Genomic DNA, 13,339 nt, shown 5'->3' with positions numbered 1-13,339 from the left:
TTAATTATAAATAATAAATCGGAATTTCATAAATAAGAATTATAAAATCTAATGTATTTAATTAATTATAACACATATAGGAAATACTGTTTTAAATACTAAAATTTTCATTTAGTTTATTATAGTTTATTGATAGACAGTTTTCGCCCAGTCCTAAGCATTTCTTTATTGATAAAAGGGCAATTTTTTTACTAAAACACTGTATGAAAAATATCTTCTTTAAAATTATAATTGAGGATATAATATGTATAGTTAAATTATTAATAGAAGTTTAAGTGACGTTAACAAACAGAAAGAAAAATACGTTTCTAGTAAAAACACAGTTTGCGATGAAATCAATTCTTTTTCTAATACATTTCGAAACTTTCTATTGTACAATGAAATACAATGGAAAGTCAAGAATGCAAATTTTTTTTATTATAAATTTTACAATATTTTATTGATTAAAAATTAGTAATGTTCAAAAACAAAATTCCAATATAAATTTATCCTTTGCTTTTAATAAATGTTAAATTATACTGTGATATATATATATATATATATATATATATATATTATAATTATATCATAATATTAGTATATATCATACTATAAGTCAAAGTATTATAAATTTAGTAATATCAAAATTAAATTCCGTCTTTTTAGAATAAAATGAAAAAACTTTGTAACGTTATTTTAATAACAACAGTAAGCAGAATAGAAGAAAAAAATTCAAATATGCTTATTTGCATTTAGTTTAAAAACATTCAAAATGATTTAACGATTTATATAGTGAACTAAAACTATTTTAAAGAGTTCGAGTTTCAAAAATATAAATATAAAGGTCACTTTGTATTTTTAAAACAATGTAGCCATTATATTGATATCGGTACATTCAACATTCATTTCTTATTATTTATTTCTTAAGTAAGAAACAATTGTAAAATTTTTCCCCGTCAAATCAACAATATATATTAAGTAAACACACACACAATAATTATTTCCATTTAGAAAAATAGAAATTTTTTTACCATATATAATATATATTGTATTGTGAATACTGATTTAAGTAAGATATAATGATAATTAATTCTGCAATAGACATATTGATTAATCGTAATTATCAAGTCTTTGCAAAATAATTATTTTAATTATATTTATTTTGTAAATCCTCGTCCGAATGTCCCTGGTCACTACTCAAACTATTTCGTCGTCCCTGGAAAATGTTTTGCTTAATTCTAAAGTGGGCATTGAAAGTATTTTGTGCTAATGTCTTTTGAAGCAAGCGATTGTTCCAATTTTAATGACTGATGGTAATTTCAATTAGAATTATATCTAACTATTCTCGAGTATAGATTTTTTCTAGGCCACCATTTTAAGCAATTGTTTATTATCCGTTATATAAGTATAATAACAATCTGACAATGTGAAGTATGTCCCTATTAGAAAGTGAATGTACATAAATTATTGTTTATATGTTGGATTGGTGGATAATAGGGTACATTAATTTATTTAAATGAATCATATTTATTTAATGTTATTAATGGATTTTAATAATTTATATATTTATATAAATATATCATGAAATATTATAGTCGGCTTTACAAAGTATCTCGACCATATATGCGATATAAAAGTAAAAGTTTTCATAGGGAGCAAGAACGACGATATTGATATTTAAACATTGAAATTGTTGTATTGGATTTTTTATTCGTTCAGCCCATAACAAAGAAATAAATAAAATTCTAGATCAAAATTTTAAATATTTAGTGTAATTACTTTAATGGATATAATTGCTTTAACACGCTTCATTTGATGTTTAAATACTTTGCAAGTAATTATTTTCAAACTTTTAAAGATAATTATCTTAAGCTAACAGCAGAAGTTTTCGGTTATCAACATTCCATCATTCTTGCAACTTTCAAAATAGTTAATTTTTAAACACTATTGAATATTTTATGTACATTTTTTACCAATATACAAAGGTCAAGTATTTAATAATTTATTTACTAAAATATTAGCCTGTTAGAATATTTTATAAAAGGATCTTCTTAATGTCTTAACCCTATATTCTAGAAACTGTTATAATAATAAATCCTAATGCCTTCTAAAGTCAATGGAAATTTCATTGAAAAGCAACTCGTGTTATGTAATAATGTAAAATATATATATATATATATCGTAATTTATATCAGACATATATTTTATAAAAAAACTATTTGTAGTACCGCTTTTTTGCTTTATTTATTTATTTTTAATTCCATCGCGTCATATACATTTGTTTTATATTCTATTTTTATTTACGTATTATTTTAATCTATTAATTTTCTAATAATAACATTGTTTTTAATTAAACTATGTGTGGGCTCTTTGAAAATTTTATTTATTTTTCTTAAATAATAAGTACATGAAATATTATTGAATAAGCGCATTACGTCTGATAATTTAGTGTTCGAACATTGTATTATGCTTTAGATAAAAATTTTCATTTTCCATTTCCAAAATTCCATTTTCGGAATTTAAATATATTCTTATACGATGACTTGTTAACGAAATATATTATAAATGGATTATTTATATTATATATTATATATTATAAAACCTATATATTTCTTTTAATTTATCGATATTTTGCTTTCATTTATATGTTTAATAATCCACAAGTCTAATTTTATTCTTTTATAATATAGCACTGGAATAAGAGTGTTTATCTGATTTTCATCTAATAATAATAATTTATAAAATAATTCGCATTATAATAATTTATCAATAAGCTAGACAAAAAAATTCCAAATTTCTATTATTTAAAATATTTATAAAATTAACTTTAACAAATAGAACAGATAAAATTTTAGATACACGCATACGTATGTAACATAATTGTATCAATCGAATAATAATCATTATTCAACATAATACACATATATACGATCGAATGACAATAATCTTTAGTCAAATTGAATTAAATTAAATCTTAATTAATTAAGCTTAAACGTTAATAAATTTTTCTTCACAATTGAATGACTTTGTATATATTTTGTAATCATTTTAAGCAACTTCGTACCTCCGTGAATTTAATATCAGACATATAATAATAATGTCCGACGTTTCTTAATAACTAGAAATAAAATATCAGATATACTTATGATTATGCTCGTTGATCAATTTGTCATTATATTATTTATTATTTCACAACAAATGTAAATTTACAAGCACAAAATTGTTACATTATTTAAATCTTATCGCTATGTTATAACAACTGTGATTATATCAAACATATATTCAAATTGGTATAAATAAATTATTATTTTTCATTTTACGTTATAATTAATGATACTAGTATTTGAAAACAGTTGAGCAGTCTTCAAAATATCTTCGCTATCTGACTGAAATATTGATTTTTGAGTAAAACAATTTAATATAAACCGATTTCTATTAAAAAAAAAAAATCTCAAATTAACATCGAATACCCTTGCTTATAATAAACAATTTTAAATAAAATTTAAATATCCTGTTATTGATGTAGTGTTGAAGAATCGTGTTTGCTTTAAAAATTTCAATATAACAGAAAATAGCATAAGCGAATAAGCACAAATGCTGAAATAAAAATGAATGTACTTTGAAGAAAAATGGTAGCAAATTATTTATATCGAGTCAAATAAAATTATTATAGTAAATATGGTAATATATTTTTTTTTTTAATTTGAAAGTGTATTCATACAATAATTTTATTTATATGATATATGATATTAAAATAACATTAAAATAAAATATAAAAAACGATTTATTTTCTAAAATAATATTTAGTCGAATTAATTAATAAATTATTTTTTCATTAAAAAGCATGAATTGAAATACATTTTGATGAAGTATTTAATATATAAGTATTTTGTAGATTATTTGGAGTTAAATGACAATTATTTTAAATTCTATCATTCTTCTAAATTTGGCATTTCTATTTATATTGAATATAATCGTTATATTTATGCTTATATATAAATATATGATTATATATATATATATATATATATATAAGTGTATATAAATATATGTGTGTATATATATCTATAATATATAAATAAAATTTATTTATTGTTTTAGATGATTTACCGTTAACTTTTACGTTCAAATTTGTTGTATCAACATTGTTTAGATACCGTGTAAGATCTGTGTGTAAATTAAAAGAAAAAAAACTTCCAACGACAAATTCATGATTAGAAAATAGTTAATTCTATTTTACATAGCTCTGATATTGTCTTGATTGTCGAACATAGTTGAAACCTTCGATATTCAAAGTTGATAAATATCAAGGAAATGCTTTAAAACACTTTAGTCTTTATAACCAAACGTAAATTATTATTTTTAAAGTTTTCGTTCGTTGTACACTATACACACACACGCGCGCGCGCACACTCGCACGAACATATATATATAATGGCCACTTACGCTTATTGTTAATTGGACATTCAATTGAAATAGAGTTTTAAAAATATATCAGTTGACAAGTATCTTCTTTACGTACAGTACAGAGCAAGTACGTGGAATTGGCAGTAAATAAAATAAAACATAACGTTTATTCCATGAAGTCGGTATATGAATTTATGTTCAAACGGCGTGCGGTGATTGCTTCCATTAGTCTTAGGATGCATCGATAGATCATTTGTATCGCGCATATCTCGGCAAAAATCAAAAACATCGGGTCAGCTATCGTACAGAGATGCAGGGAGGGTGGTAACGAACAAAAAAAAATACAAACGCACGTCTTCCAGCTGCTTATAATTAGTTGATAATTAGAAACATTTGCACGCGGCAGGAAAAAAAAGAGCAAACGTAAAATCTCAGAGGTATCGCGCCGTCATACGTACTAAAGCGCAATATCTTCACAAACTTTCGAATAACGCCTTTCTACATTGTAAGAACTTATCGATTTTTCCGTAAGCATTCCCACCAAGTTTATTACTCATTATATAATTAATGCCAATATCGCCATTAGCCGCACAACAGCTGCAAAACCAATAATACGACGCTTAAATGCATTTGCCTTTAAGCTAATAACAGCCATCCAAGAGCGCATTCGCGTTCCCGTTCGTCCCGTTTGTCCCGTTCGCTCTACTACCCTCCTACCACCGCGGGGAACCTCCCCTACGACGCGTCCCCAACTTCTCGAGGGGTGAATTGTTTCGTGGGATTCGTTGTCGTTGTCGTTGTCGTCGTCGTCGTCGTCGTCGTCGTCGTCGTCGTCGTCAGCGGCGGCCGATAGCGCACTTTCATAATTTTCCGATTGACGCGCGCACGCGAGCCGAGCAGCGTCGGATTTGACGAAAGGGCCGCACACGTCCATGGGAACGGGAAGCGAGTCGCCGAAGCCAGGAGGGAAGTGGTAGGTGAGACGGAAGTCCGGCCTCGCACTGCCTCGTTACCGGTCCTGCTCGTGGGCCCCTTTGAGAAGAGTCGTCGCTTCTCATCGGGTGGCATTCCTCCACCGATGGCTCCGCCGCCCTCAGCACCCGAGGGAGGCTTCGTCGTAGCTGCTGTCAGCCAGCCCCGGCAATATGGACGGCTGCATAACCAGCTTCCCCGATCACATTCTCGAGATGATATTCTCGCACCTGGACCTCTACACCCTTGGGAATTGCCTGCTCGTTTGCAAGAAGTGGCAAAGGTTTCTCAATAATGACGAGAACAACGAGATATGGCGGGTGCATTGCAAAAAGAAGTTAACCGAGGAGACGATCAGTTCGGATCTATTGTCGACGGTGCCGAGTTACAAGGCTAAGCTGAGAGCCCACTTTTACGCCTGGAATCCGAACGATTGCTCCAGGAATATATACACAAAATTTAATGACTTGACACTGCATAGGTTAGATTGGACAGACTCTACTTTTCTATCGTATGAATTCAAACAGATAAGAATTAATGTTGGAAGCATTGAATTAGCGTTCCTATTTTCAGTTTTCTGTGATCTTGTCAGAGAGACCGCAGGATTGTTTGCAAGAGCCTTACTTTCCATAATACTGCCTGTTTATTAAAAAGTGTATGCAAAAATTTAGCGTAAGCAATAACAATGCTGTTTCCTCCATCTACCTCTTCTAAGAGATATTTATTATTAAATTACTCGACAGATTTATTTAAAAGCTTAAAAGTAATGTGGTATTGTAAAGAATTGTAAATTTACAAAAGAATTTTAATTATTGTGTTGATAGTTATGGCTTTGTTTTTAAACCATTGGTAAAGAACGTTTTTAAGAATTCTCGTAAGGTGAATGCTTACTATTTTGTAAGGAGAATTAACATAACAATGTCATTGTATCGCTATGATTTATAAGCTTTATCCTCTATTTTTATTCGACAGAAATCCAATTGCACAGAGTACCGATGCTTGTAGAGGGAAAATTGGATTTCGTCATGGACGACATGCGTGGGAAGTCATATGGGAAGGTCCACTTGGAACTGTTGCGGTTATAGGAATAGCAACTAAAGAAGCCGCTCTAGTTTCTCCGGGTTATGTTGCCTTACTTGGATCGGATGAACATTCATGGGGTTGGAACCTCGTTGATAATAATCTACTGCATAACGGCGACGCTCAAGGAAACTATCCTCTTCCAAATAATGCACCAAAATATCAAGTAAGTATCTGCTTGAATTATTTCAAACGCTGAGATTTAAAATAAATACAACTGATACAATATAGCTAATATTACCTTCGTTTATGTCGTCCTATTGTAAGATTAATTAACCTTTCGCTCCAATAGACTTTGTATTACATAAGTTAAGCAATATATTCTTGTGTATTTATTTTTAGGTAGGAGAAAGAATAAGAGTTATATTAGATTGCGACGATAACACTTTGTCATTTGAAAAGAATTATGAATTTCTGGGTGTAGCATTCAGAGGTATTACTTTTACTTGCTATAAATTATTAATTTATGAATAATTTTTTTACTTTTTTTTTTCTTTTTTTTTTCTTTACGACAATCTTTCATTTTATTGAAATTTATACGAACTTACTCCTTATTATTCATTCATAATGGAAATAAATAATAGAACAGTTTTGCTCTTCAATATACAATACAACTCTAGCTTTTAAATTGTACTTTAATTAAAAATTTGTATACAATACAGTGTATATGTAAATAAATAATATTTACCATAAAATATTTAGGTTTACCGGATAAAAGGCTATATCCGTCAGTGTCTGCAGTCTATGGAAATACTGAAGTATCAATGGTATATTTAGGACCTCCACTGGATGGGTAACATTAGAATTACAACGCAAAGTACCTCAAAAATAATTCCTTTATAGTTCTTAAGTTTAATGAACAATGGGAGTAGTGCATTTGTTTGTGTTTGCGTTTGTGTACGTGCGTGTTCGTGTGTGTTTTAATTTATTTCCATTAATGAATTCTGCGAGGATAAAAAACTAAAAAATAACAAAAATTGTGAAGTTAAGTCAAATGTGAAATGCGTTACATTTCACACTGTATATAGCAAATTAAGAAACTAGAAAAAGAGGCAACGGAGACAGAATAATTAAAAAAAAATAATATATTTATAAATCTTGAAAGAATTCGGTTCTTTGTTGATATTTAAAAAAGTAATTAAAAAATTTACTTAAAAGAAATTATAATGAAATTATCATTGTTCAATTACGTTTAAAGCGTAGATTACTAATAATGCATTATCGTCTTTTTTTTTTTATTTTATTTTTTTTTAATTGAATTTAACCGTATAGATTAAATATCACTACGACGAAGACAATGAAAAATCTATGAATTATCAAGTATTGATTTAAAAAGTTCTTCCTATAATCTAATATGTATTTTGAAAATAATATTTATTGTATTTATTGTAGAAAGACGTTTTGTACATCTTTATAGTACTATTATTTATATATACTGTAGAAACAATGGATGCGAACTTTAGTGATTCAACCTGTACATTATAAATTATATGTAAGATAAATGAAATAGTAGTTTAAAAAAAAAAAAAAAAAAACAAAGGAAAAAAAAAGGAAAAAAAAAAGAAGATTCTCATGAAACCAAAGTAAATTCTATGTACATACATTCTAGCCATTATTTTCAATTCTCTAAATCTATGGATCGTATTGTCCATACTGTATTGTACAGAATTGTAAACATAATTAATATAATAATAATTGAGAAATATATTTTATTTCTTATATACTTCAACAAATTGTATAAAATACGTTAAATCTATTCTACCTAGTTCAGTCTTTAAAATCTTCTTATTTTTCAGCTCGCTACTTTAGAGGTATAAAAACATAGGATTTACAAGATAAAATTATTTTGAAGTGTTCAGCTTATGTAAGCCCGTTTACAAATAAAAAATTTCTCTTCTACCAAGCCATCAAATCGACTATTTCCATGGAATGCTAACAAGTTCCCAATTCTGTTCGTCGTTATATGTGCACGCAGATATTACCGGACTCTCGTTATCGCTCGGAGACTTCTCAAGACACATACCAGACGATATATGCTGCATAACTTTTTCCTACGAAATTTCAAGCACATTCGTCGATCAGTATTCAATCAGTATTACAATGATCAAGACTCATAATAACCAAGTCTCAACTTTATATACCTCCTTATGGTACTTCCACTTTTGGCTCGCGAAGCCACTGCAGGCCATTAATTTCACCTTCGGTTTCTCATGCCTGTTATCTCTTTCCGGAGCATCGAGACACACACTCTCGTCGGTCATTATTACCCCGTCTTTTGTCATAACGAACATCTGGCCAAGATTTGGCGGTAATATGCAGTCTTGATAGGCTACGAAGCCCGAGGGCTGGGAGAACACGCCCTTCGTCATCGGCCTCATCAGACATTTCTTCGATGACGCGTGAACGATCTGCAAAGCCAAAGCTTAGTTTTAACTTGCGTCATTACAGTCGATGTCGATGATGTACCTGGCCGAAAAATCGATCATCTTTTGGAAAGAAGTGATCCGGCCACACGTTATCCAAATACCACTCGAAGCTTTTGCAGCCCAATCGCTCTCGTAAGTCAAGTCTCAATTTAATATGTTGCTTATCTCGGACTCTTTCTGCCTCTAAAATAAATTGGCATCAGTTCGACAAATGGCATTATGATGATAATGTAAATTGATAATTGAAGATTTAATAGTGTATAGATTAATCATGTCATTCAATAGTCTCGATATTTCTTAATATTACTCTACCAAAATCAACGGCAATGTACTGAGTAGGTACATCGGCACTTTCCATTACCGATCGTAATAAACAAATTTAATGCAATAATTTCAAGTAAATTTAAACATTGACGCTGAAGAGACAATGCCGAGACAATAATTTGATTGCATTACGAAGAAAATGTCAGTTACGTGGATTGAATTTGAAGTAGAAGCGGCCCCAGTCATCCATCCAGACGAGAGCGACTCTCGCGAGGTTCCCATAGAGGACCTCGTCGACGCCCCCGGGAAAGGTATAGGGCGAAGACTTGCGAAATATGTGACCGACGTGGGAACACGGTGCTATTTCCACGCTGCCTCCGCACTGCCAGACACGAAACGATAGCTCGAGGTTTTCTCCGCCCCAAATGCGCATGCGCTCGTCGTAGCTCCCGAGCTCGAAGAAGTAACTGCGGTCCATGGAGAAGAGGCCACCGGCCATCGCCGGCGTCTTGAACGGATCGACGACATTCTCACGACGTCCACGTAGCAGTGCCCCGTTTAGCATCAACCATCGGAAATGCAAATCCCAGTTGAATGCACCCCAGTGCAACTCGAACGATCTGATTGCAATTGTCACACGGAAATTAAAATACATTTAACGACGCCTTTTGATGCTCAGTGTTTGTACGTCAAACAGTCATCCGAATATACTAGGCAATGAATGCATTCCCATTGTCGATTATTAAAACATTTTTATCTATTAGTGCGTGTAACTTAATGTCCTATACAGTATAAAATACATGAATAAAGTTTTAAAAATAGTTTTCAATAATCGCTACCAATTACATTATTCGCATAGACATTAATTGTAGATATTAAATTTTTAACGCACAAGCGTATAATCAAATAATCCGAAGAATAAAAATTTCTTGGAATAAAAGATATTTACTCTACAGATTGGACATGACATAAATGACAAGATATATGTGTATATATATGAAACGAGTTTCAATAGTAAAAGGCTAATTGAAAGCTATAATGTACTATAATAAATTAATTATGCTTGTTAGAATTTGAAACTTATAATTAATTTTGTTATAAAATAATGATATAATAACGATAAGATATTAAAATTGGCAAATATCTACATTCAACTATATCTCTATTATGAATATATGAATAATTTATTTGAATCGCTTTTATTTTAATTGATATTGAAGGTAACTGAGATAAGTCAAAAAAAAAAAAAAAAAAAAAAAATTTTCTTTAACGTACAAATATTAGAAATTATTTATGAATAATAATTATAATATGGTATTATTTTTTTCTACTAATAATATCTACCTCATTGCAATCAAGTTGACAAATTGTACGAATTGAGATCACAGTTTTCATTATTTATAGACACATTTTCGCGGGTAAATTATATCTTAACGCTTTATTTATGCTCTAGAGTTACATCATTCTAAAAAAAAAATTATGATTACGATTATAATAAACGCTTAAAAGACAAGCGTGTAATGCGCGTACGACGATTGCAATGATACTGAAGGCTTACCTTCTACTACTAGACGTACCTACCTTGTGTAACTGAACGTATCGTCGTTAATAATATCTATAACCGGAGAGATAACTCTCGTTCGATTTTTAGATATGGCTTCTAAAAGAGGCTCCAGCCATCCTGAAAGATCGACAAATCACTTCAAATAAATGCTTTGATTAAAATAACTTTTGGGAGTTTAGTGCATTCGCTTGGATCTTAGCGTAAAATGTTCTGTGCATACAAACTTTGCTCACATACACGCTCGAACGATGAAATACAATTTTAACGTCGCTTTTTCAAAGAAAATTACTTATTTTCATCGGGAATTCTAATTATCTGAGTAATCGCGCCATGGAGTCATTAACAGCAATCTACCAGCCACACATGCGCGCACACACACGCGCGCGCGCGCGCACACATGTATACACACAGAGAGAGAGAGAGAGAGAGAGAGAGAGAGAGAGAGAGAGAGACATACAGTAAAGTAAGTAAGAGCTTACCTACCGGCCGTACATTCGCAGTGAGCATCCAAAAAGGTCAAGACGTCCCCTACAGCCTCCTTAGCCCCCATGAGCCTCGCGTTCACTAGACCAACGCGGTTCTCCGATCTGAGAACTCGCGTTGGCACATTCAATTGCGTTACGTATTCATCTAATGGCTCTCTTAAAAAATCTAAACAAACAGAGAATTGATAATTATGTCGTTGCATGATCTTTCGAACCCTTGTGCATTTACAATTTCATTTGTCACTCTTTTTACCCAACGAAAGCTAAAGACCGTCGTACTATTATATCACGTATTACGTCCCACAGACTTACCTTCCCGTCAACGAGCTTCATTATTAGGAAAAAACGAGCGGCTTACCTCTATCGCTATTATCATCGACAAGGATTATCTCTCGTAGTAAATACTTAGGGGATCGATTAATGACACTATGCACGGTTCGTAAGAGCGTACTCCAGGCTTCGTTATGGAAGACAATTATAACAGAAGTAGTGGGCAAATTTCCTAAATTTGCGTATCTGTAAATGCATCTGAAATAACGGAAACGTGGCCTCTTAAACCGTATTTTCAAGTATCGAGTAAAGTTAATGCGTTTGTGATTCATACTTCTTCTTTCGCACATCCGGCAATGATCTATTCAAAGGAATTCTGTCGCTTGCCAGCAAATTGTATCTATTGATTTGAAAGAGCTGTTGCATCAGCTGAAAGTCTTTCGCCGGTATCTGAACGGGATCGCCGTTCTTTCCTTCGTAAGATCGGGGATCGAACATGTTCTTATTGATTATTTCTAAAAGAAAAACACAATAGTCATTGATCTTACAAAATGTAGTTGCTAATTAATTTCGTTATTCGAGAACCTTTTGTTATGTTAGGAATTTGCAGGGAGTCCATTGAATTGCCAACGTAATGGCCAACGACGACATGCACTCCACGTTTGTCGATGTACTCTTTTTGACCTTCCGATAATCTAAATATTCATTATATCACATTATCGTCTTCAAAAAAAATGAACGATACTGTTATTAGTATCGATGGGAAGCTTAATTTTATTGTAATTGTATGTCGATAATACTTTCATGCTAATACTTCATTCGCAACTTCCGATACAGTCGGAATACGAACGCCAATTATAATTTAACAGCAATTAATCTTAAAGCGATACCTACTTTATGCGAGGCTAAGGTGAATTTTGTAAAAATGTATATAAAAAAGAATTTAAACGGAATCGCGTGCTTATATTTCAAATCATCGCGTGGTTTTAATTCGCATTGCCTTAAAACTTTGTCCCTTAATGTTCTTCGCTTTTACTCGTTGATACATAAACTATCGATTAATGTGGAGCGAAGATCTATGTTATTGAATTTTTTAAATCTCCATATCCATTATTGTAAATCAATTCGCGTCGCGAAAAGCCAGAGCAAGGAATCAATGACATGGATTTGACCGGCGACTAATCCAAGTCCTCAAAAACATTTATAGGATCTTAAACTTAATCTTGGCATGTAAAGAGCGAGGAGATACCGTTTAAAAACAAAAAAAAACAAAAAAAACAAATCCAAATATTCCGTGCTTACTGCAAGTGTACGAGATCATGACGAACTCCGTTACCCTGGGGGCTCCTCGTGTAGAAGACGAGGATGCCGGTAATGAGGATAACGAGTAGCAGCATCTGCCATACTCGGCATATCCTCGTTGGCCTCGGCCACATCGTGGGGGCTCGCTCTCAGAACTCGACGTACCATTGACGCATCGTCCTCTTGGCCGATGACACGTCACGTTCCTCGTCGACACTTGGCATTGGTCTCTATCGCTGCTACGAGGACTCAGGACACGCCATTGACGCACCAGTGCAGCACATCGCTACTGCGCCAGAAGTCTTACGCAATGAGTTGCCGAATTCTCATATCCCTTTGACAAGATGAGTAACAGTTAGCTTCAGAGATAAGGAGAAAACCTCGCAACGGACATTGTAGCGATAGATAATGACAGTGAGAGTATTACGTTGGTCGCTTCGCGAATCTATTCTTTAACCGAAGTCTCGCGGTAATTCAGGATTCACATATTTGAGAATTGTATGAATATTTCATTTAATTACGGATAGTACGTTATCACTCTTGTAAATTTGTATTCCTTCGCTTTCATTGCGACTAGATAAGCTTCGGGT

The 13,339-nt window shown here is 31.9% G+C and overlaps 2 protein-coding genes across 2 annotated transcripts; one reads left to right on the top strand and one right to left on the bottom strand.

Moving 5' to 3' along the window:
- The first annotated feature begins 5,197 nt into the window (after positions 1-5,197).
- On the top strand, positions 5,198-7,489 carry LOC105366610 (F-box synaptic protein). The gene is made up of 4 exons (XM_011505111.1): positions 5,198-5,839; positions 6,331-6,604; positions 6,781-6,871; positions 7,141-7,489. The coding sequence occupies exons 1-4, from the start codon at positions 5,532-5,534 to the stop codon at positions 7,233-7,235; spliced, it is 768 nt and encodes a 255-aa protein (XP_011503413.1). The 5' UTR covers positions 5,198-5,531; the 3' UTR covers positions 7,236-7,489.
- A 543-nt stretch (positions 7,490-8,032) lies between these two features.
- LOC105366608 (Polypeptide N-Acetylgalactosaminyltransferase 3) lies at positions 8,033-13,040 on the bottom strand. The gene is made up of 10 exons (XM_011505109.1): positions 12,750-13,040; positions 12,033-12,142; positions 11,782-11,962; positions 11,536-11,705; positions 11,176-11,343; positions 10,710-10,809; positions 9,339-9,748; positions 8,905-9,047; positions 8,580-8,846; positions 8,033-8,489 (listed from the first exon to the last, which is right to left on the bottom strand). Exons 1-10 carry the CDS (start codon positions 12,881-12,883, stop codon positions 8,355-8,357), a joined length of 1,818 nt encoding a protein of 605 aa, XP_011503411.1. The 5' UTR covers positions 12,884-13,040; the 3' UTR covers positions 8,033-8,354.
- Positions 13,041-13,339: the final 299 nt, after the last annotated feature.

The sequence above is a fragment of the Ceratosolen solmsi genome, unplaced genomic scaffold (genome assembly GCF_000503995.2).
Source record: "Ceratosolen solmsi marchali unplaced genomic scaffold, CerSol_1.0 scaffold16, whole genome shotgun sequence".
Classification (NCBI taxonomy): domain Eukaryota; kingdom Metazoa; phylum Arthropoda; class Insecta; order Hymenoptera; family Agaonidae; genus Ceratosolen; species Ceratosolen solmsi.
This window is presented reverse-complemented; position numbering and strand designations above follow the sequence as displayed.

Excerpts from the sequence above, each read along its gene's own strand:
- LOC105366610 (XM_011505111.1), top strand. The coding sequence starts at position 5,532 with ATGGACGGCTGCATAACCAGCTTCCCCGATCACATTCTCGAGATGATA. Across the intron at positions 6,605-6,780 it reads ATAATGCACCAAAATATCAA|GTAGGAGAAAGAATAAGAGT; the intron begins GTAAGTATCTGC and ends ATTTATTTTTAG. Across the intron at positions 6,872-7,140 it reads TCTGGGTGTAGCATTCAGAG|GTTTACCGGATAAAAGGCTA; the intron begins GTATTACTTTTA and ends TAAAATATTTAG.
- LOC105366608 (XM_011505109.1), bottom strand. The coding sequence starts at position 12,883 with ATGTGGCCGAGGCCAACGAGGATATGCCGAGTATGGCAGATGCTGCTA. Across the intron at positions 8,847-8,904 it reads ATGATCGATTTTTCGGCCAG|ATCGTTCACGCGTCATCGAA; the intron begins GTACATCATCGA and ends TTGGCTTTGCAG. Across the intron at positions 8,490-8,579 it reads AGTGGAAGTACCATAAGGAG|GAAAAAGTTATGCAGCATAT; the intron begins GTATATAAAGTT and ends GAAATTTCGTAG.